General features: G+C 33.6%; 1 protein-coding gene across 2 annotated transcripts in view; it reads left to right on the top strand.

Annotated features, from left to right (window-relative positions):
- LOC124367347 (vacuolar fusion protein CCZ1 homolog) overlaps positions 1-17,573 on the top strand; it is a 42,789-nt gene that overhangs the window by 420 nt on the left and 24,796 nt on the right. For both annotated transcript variants that reach the window (XM_046824092.1, XM_046824093.1), the window contains exons 2-4: positions 5,446-5,543; positions 6,757-6,850; positions 13,667-13,867. In XM_046824092.1, the coding sequence (XP_046680048.1) occupies positions 5,446-5,543; positions 6,757-6,850; positions 13,667-13,867 (393 nt within the window). The remainder of the gene's footprint in view (positions 1-5,445; positions 5,544-6,756; positions 6,851-13,666; positions 13,868-17,573) is intronic.

Genomic DNA, 17,573 nt, shown 5'->3' with positions numbered 1-17,573 from the left:
ATATATTATTACCAAGGAAGCTATTACTGTGGTGTACTAAGCTTACAAATATGAAAATAATTATGTTTGTTTTTGATTTTTGATGTGGTTTGGACACAAATGTACATTTAAGTTTTATATTATACAAGTGTTTATGTTCATCTGTTGGTGGTTAGGCATACACTAGGTTATAGAGACACACTTTCCTTCCCTCTTTTTCTGATTTGTTTTAGATTAAACAAATTACAATGATGATCAATAAGCTACATTTCTGGTGTTGTATTGAATTTTAGCCATGAAATTACATTTTACAAAATGCTTGAGTGAACGTGTGAGCAAGGGAGTTTTACCATCTAATTTTGATTTTGAGATTTAATGTGGGTATTACTTAAGCGGTAGACTACATCATTGGGTGCAGAATGTTTTCTAAATAAAAATGTTTGTTTTATAACATCTATTTAAATAAATACTTCAGTCCAAAATTAATATTTCTTAATTGTTTCTTATTACCTATTATTTCTTAATTACAACTAACTGCTAGTATTTTGTTTTTTAAGGTAAATGGTTTAGTTTTCATTTTAATTATGATAGGAGTTCAGATCACGTAATACCTACGCAATAACATAATAGATGGGGACAAAGAATGGTACTTTGGGATTATACCGACCACACCCAGACATGAATCGTTATTTCACATTTCGTTTCTACTGATTACTAGATTAGCGTAGAACAATATTTCGTCAATATAAAACAGGAATTGTCTTATCGCAAACCCCTCCCCATCCTCAGACAGAGGTCAAAGTCGAGCGTCTAGTAGATAACGTGATTGCAGTCTCGCCGCCCGTTCAGCTGGTGCATCGCTTTGTTGTACTTCCGTGTTTTACCTCTACATTTCTCCAAACACAAAAATTCAACAAAAACAATCATTTACCAAACTAAACTCTTTATTAACCCTTTCAGTGCCAACGTCCGACTACACGGACGTACATAAAATGTGCAAGAAGAGCCAGCGTCCGACTACACGGACGTGTTTTAAAAAATATTCGTAAAAAATACAAAAAAATATCTAAACAATCCAAATGTTGTTATAATTGTATTTATAAGATATAAACTAATAGAAAACATTCAGTTGAATGTATTTCCATTACATTAGTGTTATAAATAAAACAAAATCAAGTGGCTGTGAACGTCGCTAGTCTGAGTCAGCTGTCGTCTGTTGTTTACTAACCAACTACGCAGTTTCGCCGATTGCGAGCTAACTTGTTGTTTCGTTTATTGTTGTAAAATTTTTACAAAACGAAGCGTATTGCATCACCTCTTAGTGAAAACACTGTACGGAGAGTGTTAGAAGACGATAGTAATGTTGTTGTGAGTGATAGTGAAACGGAGAGTGTTTAGCAAGATGGGTACTTTGGGATTATACCGACCACACCCAAACATGAATCGTTATTTGACATTTTGATTATACTGATTACTAGATTAGCTTAGAACAATATTTCGTCAATATAAAACAGGAATTGTCTTATCGCAAACCCCTCCCCATCCTCAGACAGGGTCAAAGTCGAGCGGTCTAGTAGATAACGTGCCGTAATCGGGATTCTCGAGAAAGATAAGCGACCTGCCGTAATCGGGATTCTCGAGAAAGATAAGATAACAGCGACAATAATACCGATCACAATACCTGGAAATGCTTGTTGATAAATGGAATATTAGTTCTGTTACTTAATTACATCGTTTTATAAGTTCATTGAAAAAACGTTTAAGCGTTGGGGGCATATAACGGAATCTGACCCCATTAACAATTGATAATCGTTGTAAGTTTGTAATTTTGTAATTAAAGAGTTGTTTTTTCGTTCTATAATGTTTATTTCTTAAAATTTTTATTTTTGTGTTCTTCATACTGGTGTGGACGGTATAATCCCAAAGTACCGCAAGATGTGCGAAAAATCCAAATACGCGTTATTTTTTTAAAAACAATGATAAAACCTTTATTTTTGAAGATAGATGTAAAACTTTTTTGTGTATGTGTTCAAAAGTATGTGGAGGTTCAAATACATACTCAATTTAGTGAATAAGGATTTTTTTACTGGCCTTATATTTACACCAAACTGAAAAATTCATCATAAAATTTTATGTAAGTAAAAGTTTTTCTAGTTTTATATTTTTAATGCACGTTGTAGTAAATTTATTTTCCAGTATTAATTTAAAGCACATTGTTTTAGAGCAAAACAAAACAAAAAGTAACAATTTTTCATAAATAAATAACAAAACTGTGACAGTTTTTGCAAACTGCTGAAAAATTGGCAATTATAGCCTGGCTCTTCTTCTACGCGCACTAGGGAGAATGTCTGGCACTGAAAGGGTTAAAAAAACACTAAAAACTTGTTTTTATTCTTGATCACATTCCGCCACCCAAAATGCGAGTGCCTCCGGCCATCAGCGCGGGCATTGACAGCACCTTCGGTGCTGCCCTGCGCTGATGTCGACGAAAGAAAAACATCCCTCGAGATAGTACCTATCAGTAAAATATCAAATTCTAGAGGGGCTAATCAGAAATATAAATTGAATTGTAATGGAAAGGCAATTATGTACCGTGCAAATCACGTGATGCCGCGCGGCCTGCCGTAATCAGGATTCTCGAGAAAGATAAGATAACAGCGATCACAATACCTGGAAATGCTTGTAAGTTTGTAATTTTGTAATTGAAGAGTTGTTTTTTCGTTCTATCATGTTTGTTTCTATAAATTTCTATTTTTGTGTTCTTCATACTAGTGTGGTCGGTATAATCCCAAAGTACCCAAAGAATAATTATATTTTAGCTTCTTTTGATATTTATTTATTATTTGTTGTTTATTTTCAACTTCTGTATTATTTGTCTTAAAAGTTTGAATTTAAAACTTTTACATTGTAATATATTTTGATAGATTTAATATCTTGAATTGATTTAAAAACTGTAGAGAATCGGCCTTCCAATATATTGCTTCACATACTCTTACTTACTCTTACTCTTACTCCCAGGGCCATTTATATCGGAGGTGATATTTAGCCGCATCAACAAAGCTCCTCCATCTTGAACGGTCCTCTGCATCTTCCTCTGAAGTGCCCATCTTCTCCATATCAGCCTTCACCTGGTTCCACCATCTCACTTTCGGTCTCCCACGGGGCCGTCTTCCTTCTGGGTTACCGTACATTACCCTCCTCAGTTTGCATTCCTCTTCTCTTCTCAAAACATGGCCTGCCCAACAGAGTCTTCTGCACTTTATTTCTCCTATTACATCCGTACTATTGTAGAGCTCCCTGATTTCTCTATTATGTTTTCTTCTCCATACCCCTTGTTCATATGATGGCCCATAAATTTTACGTAAAATTCTATTCTCGAAAACTAGAAGCTTTTTCTCATCCTTCTTATTTAGCCTCCACGTTTCGGATCCGTACAAAAGCACTGGACATTATAATTGTTTTGTATATTCTAGTTTTAGTTTTGTGAGAGAGAGATTTGGTTGAAAGTATCCTATTGCACGCATATACACATCTATTTGCTGAGTTGATCCTATTTTGTATCTCTGGTTCATCTGTGTTTTTATTTGATATTGTGACCCCAAGGTACTTAAAGTTCTCCACTTGTTCGAAAACATTTGTAGGGGTCCTCCTCTTTGATTTTGATTCCTTCTAAAGTGCATATATTTAGTTTTTGCATCATTCGTCTTCAACCCCACTTTCTCAGCCTCACTCATAAATAGTCTAGTTAGTGCTTCACATACTACACCAAAACATTAAAATAAAGTGGTAAAAACAAGCTTGACAATTCAACTAGGCATAGGTAGGTTCTAGTTATTAGCCAGAATTTAAACACACTAGTAAACTAGATTCTGATTGATGACCAGGTGGAAGGTTTGAATCTTAAATAATCATTTAAATGTTATGGAGTTGCATCATAATAAGCGGCCACCAATACAGATGATTATTTGGCCCCATATTGGATGATGATTATCAAATGATATGGGGTCATCGATATTCATGAGCATTTAAAGGACTGAAAGCAAAATGTTGGACCAAATAACATAGGAGATATTTTAAAGACAAATATGGTTTGGCTAGTTTTCAATCTTAGAAATTAATATATAAATATTAATATAATTTACAAATTAAAATATAATTACAACAAACAATTACATTTACTTATGTTATTGTTTTTCAAGGATAAACATGACTGCTTGTGAAACAAAAAAGGCATATACGTCACTGTTCTTGTCACCATTAGCCAATAACAAAAGTCATCTTAATTTTGAATTTATTTCCAAACATGTTTTTAATTTGAATAAATTTTGAATGGTGACATTGCATTAATTAAGTTTTAGGCTTTAAAAATGTTAATATAGAGAAGCTACATTTTTATATTTAAAAGAAATGATTCTTTTTTATTGAATAAAATAAGTAAATTGTATTTAAATTACTCTTGAGCCATGTAGTAATAATTATTACTTCACACGGTAGACATGTTTGATAGCATTTAAAAAATGGCTTGATTGGATCACCACCAATAATCATTATTTCTCATCAATACTGCAAAATAATCGGCAATGCACTCATTTCTGAGACCAGTTTTTAAAGATTTCTTTGTTTATAAAAATATTTTGAGCCAATATTTTGCATATTCATTGCCATTGTTCTCTCCATTGTCACTTCTTTTCTTACACTAACTTACCAAAAGATTATATTGCGTATGTAGGGGTTGGATAAATGTGTTAATATGTCACATTTCAAAATTTCGATATGAGTATACTCAGTTTGTTGACAAATTTATTTATTGTACTATTTTCTCATTGCCATCATTGTTAGTCATAAGAAAAATGTTCTCTAATGTGCAGCCAAATACCATTGAGTGACGTGTGCCATCATTTAACTCGGTGTTGCCTGCATAGAGATGAAAATTCATGCAAAATTTAAAGTCTTCAGATCAGTTCATGTTTGAGATAACATGCACACATATGAACAGATAGAATTGAAAGTTATTGGCTGGTTTTACTCAAATGTGTGTAAGCGAAGGGGTACTATTTATCACACATCATGTCCAATAATATCTCAGCATATCTAATAAAAGAATTGGTCGAATATATGAATTCCTTCATTCAAATTTTGTTTGATCATGTCATTTTCAAACCTTGAAATTAGTGGAAAAATGATGCGTATTTTGTACGAGAAGGCAAGCAAACTAGTTAGAATTTTGCTGATACATAAAATATGATATATCTTATATTGGTGATGATTTCATTTATAAAGGCTTTTAATCATTAAAACCTATCGGAATTGACATTGTTTTAAGTGATTTTCATCTATATAATACATTATTTTAGTACAAGAAACAGTAAAAAAGTTAACAAGTTGGTTAATTTTATTAATAGTAAAACAAAACACTTAATGTCAGTTAGATAATGTTTTCTTGCTACATAATTTATATTTTTTCAGGAGGAGCAGAAGATAATGTATTATTTTCCACCTAAAGTAAAAATGGATGATAAGATGAAAAATGTTGGTCTCAGTGAAGCGATCATCCAGTTCACGAAGTAAGAATGAGTACTATATACATAACAGCCTATATATCTTCTTGTTATTGTGTATTCTTATAAGATACTTATTTTTAACGTGAAAAAATATAAACTTTGTAAATGAGGTTTAATTTTATCCATGTTTAATCTGTATTTCCCAATAAAAATTTGTTTTGAACTTGAGTGATGGATTAACATTAGTTGCAACCCAAGGTATATGCCCCAATATTGTATAGGATAGGGATTTGAACCTTATTTATTATAGAATAATCTGTTTGATTTGTTATTCCATGTAATTATCTAATATGGCATTGGTACATCTTTTTATAGCAGTTTCATCAGTCAAATCTTTAAATCCTGATGATTTATTTTTCAACTTGATACACTAATGATTAAACAAATACAGAATTGAAACATTAATCAGTTACTGTAATGGGTGAGTAAAGAAACTGAGGATGTGTGTGAGAACAAAATTAATGGTGGTGCAGTGGTGTAACTAAGACATATATTTGGGGGCATGAATCTGATTGGAGAGCACACCACAATCCAGGAGTATGGAATACATTTCGATACATCTGTTTGAATAAATTATATAGATATAATTTGGAGTGAAGCATTCAACTGTTTATTTCATACAAGTTGGATTGCAGATATAAAATAATTTATATTTTTAGGTTTTTTTAGGAGAGGGGATGTTCCAGCTCCCTCATCTTCCCCCCATAGTTATGCTACTTTTGTTGAAGGAAATGTTTAAAATTTAACACCTTCTATAAACTGTACAAATACTATTATTCCAACTAGTGTGTTTTTGAATGAGAATATAAAAAAAACTCCTTTCATCACACGTGGGCCATTTAATAAATACTATATAATAAATGGCTCCCCTACAGAGTAGAACAGAAATCAATAATCAGAGCCATTTTCAAAACAATATTGTGAATTGCAATTACAACTATTACTTGATTTACCAATACAAATAATGTTAAAACATTAAAATAAACTCACATTTCCCAGAGGCAGTACACACAAGACGAAATTTCAACTAGTTGGCGGCAAATGGTTATGGTTAATTATGATGGAATTTCAGCACTAAAGAAACCAAAGTCCTTTATGGCATCAATAATGTGGAGAGGATTAAAATGAAATGCGTTTTCCATTTAGATTTTCCCAAAACAATATTTAGATGAAAATGTGGCCCCACCAATGCGTTATATTGTTCTGTATTTTCCAGAACATTCAGCAAGAAACGGTGCTGTGAAAGCCTGCATTCAGAGAAGACCAGACATTATTACTTCTCTCCGGAAGTTAACTTTTACATGGTCATGGTAAGTGGAATACTTGTAGTTACCGGGATGGGACTGTGTGGTGGGAGTGGTGTCAACGGTGTCTGATCACAGTATCAAGAATCAAGAATCAAGAATCAAGAAGTTTATTAGCCATTGGTCACAACAATATGAAATAGGCATCGTCAAAATATACAGCACTGATATTTACAACAACAAAATTAGTTATTACAATATTGTACTATAATTATACTAATTTTATGACCAAGTAACAGGTTTAATATAATCTATGAAGAGTGTGCACATGGTTTGTTAATTACGTTATAGCTAATACAGTATAGAAAAATCAGAAATCTACAAATCAAACTAATCAAAAAATGATATTTATGTCAGAATCTAAAAATTCTTTTAAAGAGTAGAATGGATTGCATATGAGCCAGTTACTTATCTTTAGTTTAAAAATATTGAAAGGAGTCATTGTAGCAGATGCAGGCAGCTTATTATAAAAAGTTATGCAATTGAATTTAAAAGAGTTGCCGGTTTTGACTAGCCTGTGCTGAGGGAGATCTAATTTGTTTTTACCCCTGGTATTGTGTTGATGAAAATCTTGTCTGGTATTGAAATCTGTAATTTGTAATTTTGTATAGACTAGTATATGAAAAATGTAAAGGTTAATAACTGTCATGAATTTGAGATTGATAAAAAGTGGTTTGCAATGTTCTAGAGAGCTGCTTCTACTGATGGTTCTAACTACTTTTTTTTGAATGAGAAGAATATCATTCACAGCATTGGAGTGACCCCACAAAACAATGCCATAGGAAATGTGTGATTGAAAAAAGGCAAAATATGCCACTCTCAAATATTCACAGCTAACAAAATCCCTCAGTTTCCACATTAGATACAAGACTCTAGATATTTTTCTACATACATGGTCAATGTGTGATTTCCAATTAAGCTTGCTGTCAAGATGAAAACCCAACAATTTTACAGATTGATCTTCATAATTTTCAGATAAGCTGAGAAGCAGATTTTGCGTTTTCTCCTGATTACATATCAGTCTATTAGAAGTGAACCAATTTAAAGCCAAGTTGTGAGATGCATCCATGTTTTCTTTCAGAGTATTCAACTGCTTATTAGATGAAAAAAGAGTGGTGTCATCAGCATAAATAACAATGTTAGACAACACATTAGAGGGCAGATCATTTATAAAAATGATGAATAAGAATGGTCCTAAAACTGAACCCTGTGGTACACCTGTGGCCACAGAAAGAGTGGTAGACTGCTGAGCTTGAACAGAAACATATTGTACTCTATTCGATAGATATGACTGCAATATATTAATGGAATTTTCTGATATACCATAGATCTTAAGTTTGTCGAGGAGGATGCCATGATTCACGCAATCGAACGCCTTACTTAAATCAATGAGTGTTAAAGCAACTGACTCCTTTTGTTCAAAAGCATGAAGTGCTTTAACGACTATTTCTGTAACGGCAGAAGTTGTAGATTTATTGGTACGAAAGCCATGTTGGTTATTACTGATTATATTATTGGACTCAAAATGTTGATTAAGTTGATGATACATTATAGATTCAAAAACTTTTGATAAGATGGGGACTATAGAAATTGGGCGATAGCTTTGGGGCAGAGATCTGTCCCCTTTTTTGTAGACTGGCAATACCTTGGAAATTTTTAGAAGATCAGGAAAATATCCATGTAATAAGCATTGATTGAAGATGAAAGCTAATGGTGAACTGATGTGTTTTATTGTGTTCTTGACAATATAATTAGATATACCATAAAAGTCGGAAGTTTTAGAGTTTGACAATTTAGCAGCTACCTTAGTTACATCAGTTGGGGTGATTAATGACCAAGTAAATTGAGGTACACAGTTAGTTAAAGTGTTAGCCAGTAGGTTGGTTGCCAATATGTCAGTGTTATCAATGTTAGTTTGAATGTCTGCCACCGACTGTATCCTAGGACTGTCCGAAAAGTATCCAATATTTTGATATTACTGGGAAACTAGCTTACCGATCTTAGCCAAACTTAGTCTCATTCAAAGTACTCCCTTTCAACTGTTTGAAATCTGAATCCTTTGAGCGGAGATTTTAATTTTGGGAACAGTCCAGTTAGGGCCAGTGATCTTATGCGACTTCACAATGCTGCTCCTTTTGATCTTCGGTGAGTAATTTTGGGACGAATTTTACATCCACTCATCTCAAGCTCAAATCCTCAGACAGAATTTGGAACCAACTGTTTTTATTTGTATGTCCAGATCTTCATCAAATTCGTACACTGTTAAGTGCTTGTCCACTGTGACCGCTAACTTCACACGTTTAATGTATTTGGGGGTTCGCGTTAATGAAAGCCAACCAGAATGCGGATAGCTTTTAATTGAATTATGGCTATTTTTAAAATTGTTGAATCACAAATTCGGGCACAGGGCTTCCTACTGAATGTCTTTCTGGATCATTTAAGTTGTCTTTGTACATGTTCTTCTGAGTTTCAAGCTCGGGCACAGGGCTTCCTTCTGAATGTCTTGCCGGATCATTTAAGCTGTGTTTGCACATTTTCTTCTGTAATTGTAATTTTTTAGGGAAAAAAATCTGTCAAAGGCTTGAGAAATACATATACTGACTGACAGCCTACTTATTAAAAGTATGACTGACACCTATTCTTGGTTGAAGCAGAAGAGCATAGAGACAGCACTGCCGTAGATGGGAGTAATTGTTGAACATCAGATACTCTTTAGACAACCCTTGTATATTCTTGTAAGACTTGTTTTATTTGTATTTTGTTTTTAAATGATAGTGAATTAATTCCTGTGATTAACATTTATCTCAACTATAGGTAATTTGATAATTCCTGTGATTAACATTTATCTCAACTATGGGTAATTTGAAAGGATAAACTACTTATGGACTTTTGGCTTTATAGTATGTGCGTATATAAGGCTTTCAGAACCACAGCCTGCTCTTGTCCCTTCAGCTGTGAAACTCTAAAAAGCAATGTGATAAAGTTAACTGATATAAAAGAAAGAGGATAAACATATAACTGAGACTCAACACCATGGAGAGAAGAAACACAAACAAAATTGTATGCAGATGACTCACAACTACACTTGCCCTATGACCCTGGCAATATTGATGAGACAATTTCTCTGATAAACTGTTATCTTGAGAGTGTCAGCCAGTTATCAAATGACAATCGGTCCCTACCCTCAACATTACCCATACAGAATATCCTGTCACTTCAGAAGTAGTGCAAAGGTCATTTTAGAACTAAATGCGATTTCTAAGCTTGTTTCTCAGACACTCTGTGCAGGATGCAGATATGTATTATTCACGAGGTTCTATCACGTGTGGAGCCGTAGTATTTGAACAGGAGGCTCAATACAGAACGTGCTGTTGCACACTCGCTTCACTCTTTGAAAGTTAAGTTACGAGATGAGGAGGAGGAGCTTATCTTACTTCGGACCTAAATTGTTTTATGATCTCTCCAACCACTTTAAATAACTCCATCATAATTGTTTAAAAGTTACAGTTAAGAATTTTATAGATCATTAGATTTTAGTTAGTACCAAATTAAGTGTATGTCAACAAGAATAGTTGGAACCATTATTTTCGTCCATGTGTAATTTTTTCAGTGTTTTTGTGTATTTAGTTATAGGACTTAAAAATTCTGAAAGGGAGTTTGCAAAGTGAGTGAAACAAAGAAATAAAAGGCATTTTAATGAATTTTTTATTTATTTAATTTAAAAAAAGTACCACAGTGGCACTTAGATTAAACAGATGAACATGGCACTGCAGGTAACTGGTGATTAAACATAAACTCCATAAGATCAGACCATGATGGCGAAATGAGATGGTCAGGCACACCAGTTTTGTGACAAACAGACAAAGATTGTGGAGGCAAGGATTAGGGGGAAGAGTGGTCAGAGATATTTTGCTGTACTTTTTATTTCTATTTCTTCTTCTGGATCTCAGGGTCATCGTGGGAATTTAAAAAAAGTAGTTCTTTAAGTTATATAATTTGATTTGGTTTCTACTTAATTCAGGTTACTATTGCTAAGAAAGTGACCTGACTCTCGATTAGTTTTCATTTGAAAGTAAACTTTTCTTTACAATGTTGGTTTATCTTACTTTATGTGATTTTTAAACCACTGATGTTCAGTAATTATAAATTTTTGTACTAGCCCTTTTCTCGTGTTGTTTTTGTGTTGTATCATTCGTACGTTTAGTATTTGTTTTACTTGCCCATGACACATTTCCTATTTCAAGTGTTTTTTTTACCATTAAACACAGTTTTTTTATGTCCAACTTTTCTGTCAAGGTAGTGTTTATCATCACGTTTTTTATTTATTTACTCTTGTGTACGCTTGAGCGTATGTGCTAGGGTGTGACATCAGAGAAGAGGGGAGATACCAGATCTCTATGTTGTGTTATATAGAAGGAGACAGTAGAAGAGATAGAGTTACTGACCTCAATCGAATTGGCTTGTATTGAACAATTTTTTCAAAACCACAATTTAACTCTAAATTCTGATAAAACCAAGCTTATAAATTTTAAAACAAAACAATCTAATCAAATTTTAGATTTAAATATTGAAATTAATGACAGTGTAATTGAGAGGGTTGATCAGATAAAATTTCTAGGATTATTGGTTGATAGTAATTTGTCATGGGATGAACATACTAAATTGGTTTTAAACAAAATAAATTCAGGCCTATTTGCAATTCGAAAGATGTTAAATTTGTGTAGTTTGGAAACTTTAAAATTGATTTATTATTCTCATATCCAGTCTCACATAGCCTATGGCATTTGTGTATATGGAACAACAAAAATGGAAAACCTCACGGAAATATTGAAAGTCCAAAAAAGAGCAGTCAGAGTCATGTTACATCTGAATTTTAATGATTCTGTCAAAGAAAAGTTCAAAGAATTAAAAATATTGACCGTTTATGGGCTATTTATTTATGAGTGCATAATGTTCCTAAGATACAACCCACTAAGGGATCAACATTATTTTATTCACTCGTACAATACACGACACAAAAATGAGTCTAATTTTCCAAGTTACCGTCTGGAGTTCTAAAAAAAAAACAACATTTGCAGGAAATAAATTTTTGAAAAAGTTACCAGAAGAAATTTAAAAAGAGGACAATTGTAATATATTTAAGAAAAAGTTAAAAGCATTTTTGACAGGTTTAGCTTTGTACTCTATAGAGGAATTTGAAAAGGGTATTTTTTAATAATAACAATTGATTTTTAGATTTAGTTTTGGATGTAGTCTTTATTTTATATTATTGAAACTTGACACTATTCTAATGTAAGAAATGTACTATATGTTTTTGAATAAAGAATATTTGACTATTGACTATTGACTATATAAAGATGGCAATTGTGTGTAATGCAAAGAGGCTAAGTGCAATATTTGTTCAAAACCTTTTGCACAGACAGCAGGGATACTTCTAATTCTTACATTTTTCAACAATATACCATATCCGCTGGACTGAGCCTCCCTACTCTCCTAGATTACTCAATCTTTATAGGTTCCTCATGAAATATCTGTTTTACTTAGCAGTTTTTTCAATATCAAATTTTCAATGAAGTTATGGCACCATTTCTCCTATCCTCTTTCGGAACAAGTCGTACAGAAATTATTAAAAGGAATATTATGCCAACCTACTAAATGTAGGCTTCAATGATGCTCAGCCAAATCTTATGGATGAACTTGCACTCTTAAAGAACTTATTCTTGTCTACGTAGAAATAAAGTTTCATTCAACATTTGGTCTACAGATAAAATCTTTCTCAAGATACCTTACAGGTAGTTAGGCGACGTGTGTTGCTATTACATATATGTTAAAATGTTATATTATTGTACCCAGTTTCTTTACAAATTTATTTATTTTGTGGTCTTTTGTTGCCATCATAGTTACCTATAAGACAAATTCGCTAATGCTCAGCCAAATTCCATAGAGTGACATGCAGTATCATTGAACTTTTAGAAATGAAGCTTCATGCAAAATTTCAGGTCCATATGTAAATTTTGTTCTTGAGATATATATATATATATATATCGTATGGGGGACAAAGGCAGCTATTCATAAATAAATTAATTAAAAATTACAATTATTAAAAAGTACGTAAGAACAAAGTTCTTGAGTCATAAATTAAGAATAATATTAAGATCTCCCGTCACAAAGCTAAATCCAAATTACTGAGCCAGTTTAGAGACCCATCCTCTAAACCACTTAGACCAGCCAGACCACCAGAAAACAGTCGCAAAGGGCAGTCGTTTACAATGTGCTCCATTGTCTGAGAGTTTGCGCCACAATCACACGTCTGGTCGTCAGTAATATCCCACTTAAATTTCCATTGATTGCTTCTCCCAACCCCCGTTCGGAAACAATTCAATAAAACCCATTCCTTTCGAAGAATTTCCAAGCCACCCGCTGCTTTCGTAGGATCGGATATCAAGAACTTGTTCCGTCCATCGAATGATTCCCAGGATGAGATATCACTTGAGATATCATATCTTGAGATATCATTTGGTCAGACAGACAAATGAAATTCTTCCAGCCCTTCGAGTGATAGGCATCGTTACAGTACAGTCAAAAACGCTACGCTCGAGGGATTCAGACCTACAGAAGATAGCAAATATCTCTTGAAATGTCATGTTTCTTTATTTTGTAATTGTAACGATGCCAACTGTCCATACCAATGGTTGTTCTTGGAAATTATCCGTTGTCAATATAAACCTTTTTAATTGAGCAAAACACTGCATTTTTACCTGAGTGAAGCCTCCCGGAAGGTTCCTAGTATTCCAAGGGAAAAACAACTGGTGTCTGTTACAGACTGTGAACGTACCCACAAGAACTAGTGTAGAAGGCAAGACCTACCATGGGGATGAGGTGCAGGATAGTGTGTGTCTTGCTGTGGTGAAGCAGGCATACCTCATGTACAGGCTCTTCCACGGCACGTTCTCCAGCCTGCTGGACTCCAGCGGTGGAGACACTACCCCACTTAAGCAGAGACTGGAGTCGTTCTTTAACAGGGTAAGTTTGGAGCTCATTTCATTTGACTTTGTCAGGACCATAATTTTTAAACATGATAAATGGAATAAAGGAGGACAAAACAGGACACTCATGTGTGTTTTTTAGTAGTTTCAGCATTTTTTAATTCTTTATTTTTTAGAATATTTTATTCTCAGTGCATATCAGTAAAATATTGCTCTTCTTCAACCATTGAAATTATATTCTTAGTACACTATTAGTTTTTTTTCAATAATTCAATATGGTATTGAATTTTGGGGATCATCTTCTGACTTTGATAAAGATTTTAAGATCCAGTAAAAAATTATAAGATTAATGACTTTTACATCATTTAGAACTTCTTGCAAACCTCTGTTTAAAGAATGATAAATCTTAACACTTCCACATTTACACATTCTGAAAACTCTACGTTTGAAAGCATATCAGGTGATAACTTTGATCACAATTATAATACATGATTTAAAGCCAATTTTCAATAACCCATACATCGACTGGGCCTTGTAGAAAAAACTCCAACATACATGGCAAAAAAAATGTACAATAAGTTACCTCTAAATATAAACATTTCATCAATTCAAAAACATTTAAAAACAAACTAACAGATTTTTTGTTGGAAAAAACTATTATAGTATTGATGAGTATTTGATGGATTCTGAATTTTAAAGTTGCATTTTAGCATAGATTACTTCAAGTTTGTTATGTTAGCTTGACCTCTTATATATATTATTGCATTGTATTCTGACAATGTTACCTGTTTCTTTAACAATGCTATATAATTATAAACGTTTATGCAACAATAAATACTGATTCTGATTCGCAAAATACACACATTTCTGCTTCAAATCAGATAGTATACACACCCTTTTGACATCATCATCATCATCATCATCATCCGACGTTTCCGTTATCACGGGTCGTCGTACACAGCCTCCTTCACTTTTGTCTGTCATTCCAGGTCTCCTCTTCCTCCACCTGTATTTTCTGTAGTCCCCTTCTCTGTATGTCTTTCCACACTTGGTCCTCCCATCTTCATCTCGGTCTTCCTCTTGGTCTTCTTCCTCTTTCCTCCTCCAGTGCTATTCTAGGCATTCTATTATCTCCCATCCTCTTCACATGCCCCATCCACTGTATTCTTCTTCTTTCCATTGTCTCTTGCAGTGAAACTACCTTCAAACTTTCTCTGGTTACTTCGTTCCTTATTCTATCTCTTCTTGTAGTCTTCTCTATCCCTCTTAAAAATCTCATTTCTGCAGCTTGCAATCTGCTTAAATCATTTTTAGTCCACGTCCACGTCTCTGCTCCATATAATAAAATTGGTTGGAAATAAGATTTATACATCAATACTTTTGATTCTTTCCCAATGTTCCAACTCCACACAATCTTCTTCACCATATTGAAAAACTTTCCACTCTTCCATATTCTGTTTCCTATCTCTTCTCTTATTGTGCCCCTATCTGTTATGATACTTCCTAAATAACAGAATTCCTTCACCTTTTCAAGTCTTTTACTTCAACTAACACTTCTTTGTCATTTCCATCCCTTCTCTTTACTTTCATTACTTTACATTTTTGTATGTTCATCTCTAAACCATATTTCTTCGCCACTTTTGCCCATTTGTTCAACTCTCGTTCTAACTCTTCTTCCCTATTTTCCCATATCATTATGTCATCCGCATATGCTATTGTCGTAAGTTCTTCTGCTCCTCTGTTTCCTTGTACTTCTAGAATAATTTCATCCATTATAATATTGAAAAGGAAGGGTGACAATATGCTTCCCTGCCTTACTCCTCTCTCTGTTTTAAAAGTTTCCGTATATTTTTCTTCAATTCTTACCCTGTTTTTACATATGCTGTACAGGTTCTTTATTCTTTCTACTATTCCCTCACGCAATCCTCTCTTTCTCATACTCTCCCATATCCTTTCTCTCAGTACTTTATCATATGCCTTCTGTAGGTCTATAAAAGCTACCATTGTATCTTTTCCGTATTCCCACCTCTTTTCTAACACTTGTCTCATCACAAAAATAGCATCCACCGTTGACCTACCTTTCCTAAAACCACATTGCTCCTCTCTTCCTGTTTCTTCCAGTACTGGTCTAATTTTCTGCAACAGTATTTTTTCATAAATTTTTTGTGTATGGCACAACAAAGTTATTCCCCTGTAATTCTCGCATTTTTGCTTATTGCCTTTCTTAAAAATCGGCACTATTATTCCCATTTTCCAGTCTTCTGGTATCTTCTTTTCCTTCTAAATCACTCTCATCACTCTGTACAACCATTGCATTCCTAATGGTCCCACCGCCTTTATCATCTCCGCCGTCAGCTCGTCTATTCCCGCAGATTTCCCCTCTTTCATCTCTTTAACTGCTTTTTCCAATTCGCACATACTAAAATCCTCTTCATCTTCTGTCTCCTCTGTCATATCTCTTCTTTCCTCTTCATTTTTCTGTTCCTTCCAGTAGTTCCTTTTGACATATTTTGCTAAAATATGTAAGAGAGTTCGAAAGACTCAGCAGAAATAGTGAAAAGATAACTAAAGAAAACATAAATGAACTTTAGTTGTTTCTTATCATTCAAGTTTATGGTTACAGTCAGCCTGGAAATGGAATTATAGACTAAAAAAGAGAAATTATTTAGTTCTCTTCATTCTTCTAATGCCATTGTGTTGAATTTCAAAGCTTTTGTTAAAATGTGAAGGTGAAATGTTTGCACTATTTGTGTATCAGCAGGATAATCATCACACAACTCCCTATTCTTCACTAATTATGATATTATTGCACAATCTTAATGATCCATCTCTCCTCAAGATGCTACTATGAATCGTTATTGTAATGTTGTAAAACTCTCTTTGAAATTGGCATTGATTGTATTATTGTTATATTTTAAGTGTATACCCATACAAAATAGTCCAGGAGCTGAGTTGTATAAGCACACAACTTGATTCATCTTGAAATCAATAGAGAAGAAGTTTCCCATGAAAGACATTGATCATCAGCCGTACTAGATTTGGTGGAGGTTGAAATGAGAATCAAAAAGGTTAAAAAGTGGATATATTTGAATGGCAGACTGACCAAAACGCCAAATACGGTTATATCCGATATTATAGATAATTCACTTGGAGAGTTTTGTAGTTCGCAAAAAGCCTTCAAAATGCCTTGTGTACGCTCCATGCTTATCGCAGTTTCCTAGGAAGTATTTATAAACGGCCTTCACTCAGCGGCAGGGGGACGGGAGCGCCCTTTGCCTAACTCCGACCGTCTGCTCGTCACTTCTGCGTCTCCTACAGAGCCATAACCAAACATATCCGTTGCGTGTATTACTGCTTTCTCGGTTGTCACGAGTTACTACTTACAGGTATTTTGTTATTATTCTGCTTCATGTGGTTATGGTGTTATGATTAGTTTGAAATATTTATCTTGTTTTGTAGTAAAATGTAAGTAAACTTTTTAGTTTAGTAACATTTTAAAATTAAAATTACATTTATATGAAATAAAAAGTTTTGTACGAGGGTCGTCCACAAAGTAACTTCCGTTTTGAAATAAGAAATAAACTAGTTGAGATACAAAAATTTTATTATATAAATGTTAAAACTGCAGCTTTTCTCTACTTTTCTACATATTCACCATACAAATTCAAGTACTTATCATATCTTTTAACAGTTTTTTAAATTCCGTCTTTAAAAAAATCTGCCGCCTGAGAACGTAGCCAACA

This window comes from Homalodisca vitripennis, chromosome 8 (assembly GCF_021130785.1).
Source record: "Homalodisca vitripennis isolate AUS2020 chromosome 8, UT_GWSS_2.1, whole genome shotgun sequence".
Lineage (NCBI taxonomy): Eukaryota > Metazoa > Arthropoda > Insecta > Hemiptera > Cicadellidae > Homalodisca > Homalodisca vitripennis.
The sequence above is the reverse complement of the archived record's forward strand: the minus strand, read 5'-3'. Positions and strand labels throughout refer to the sequence as shown.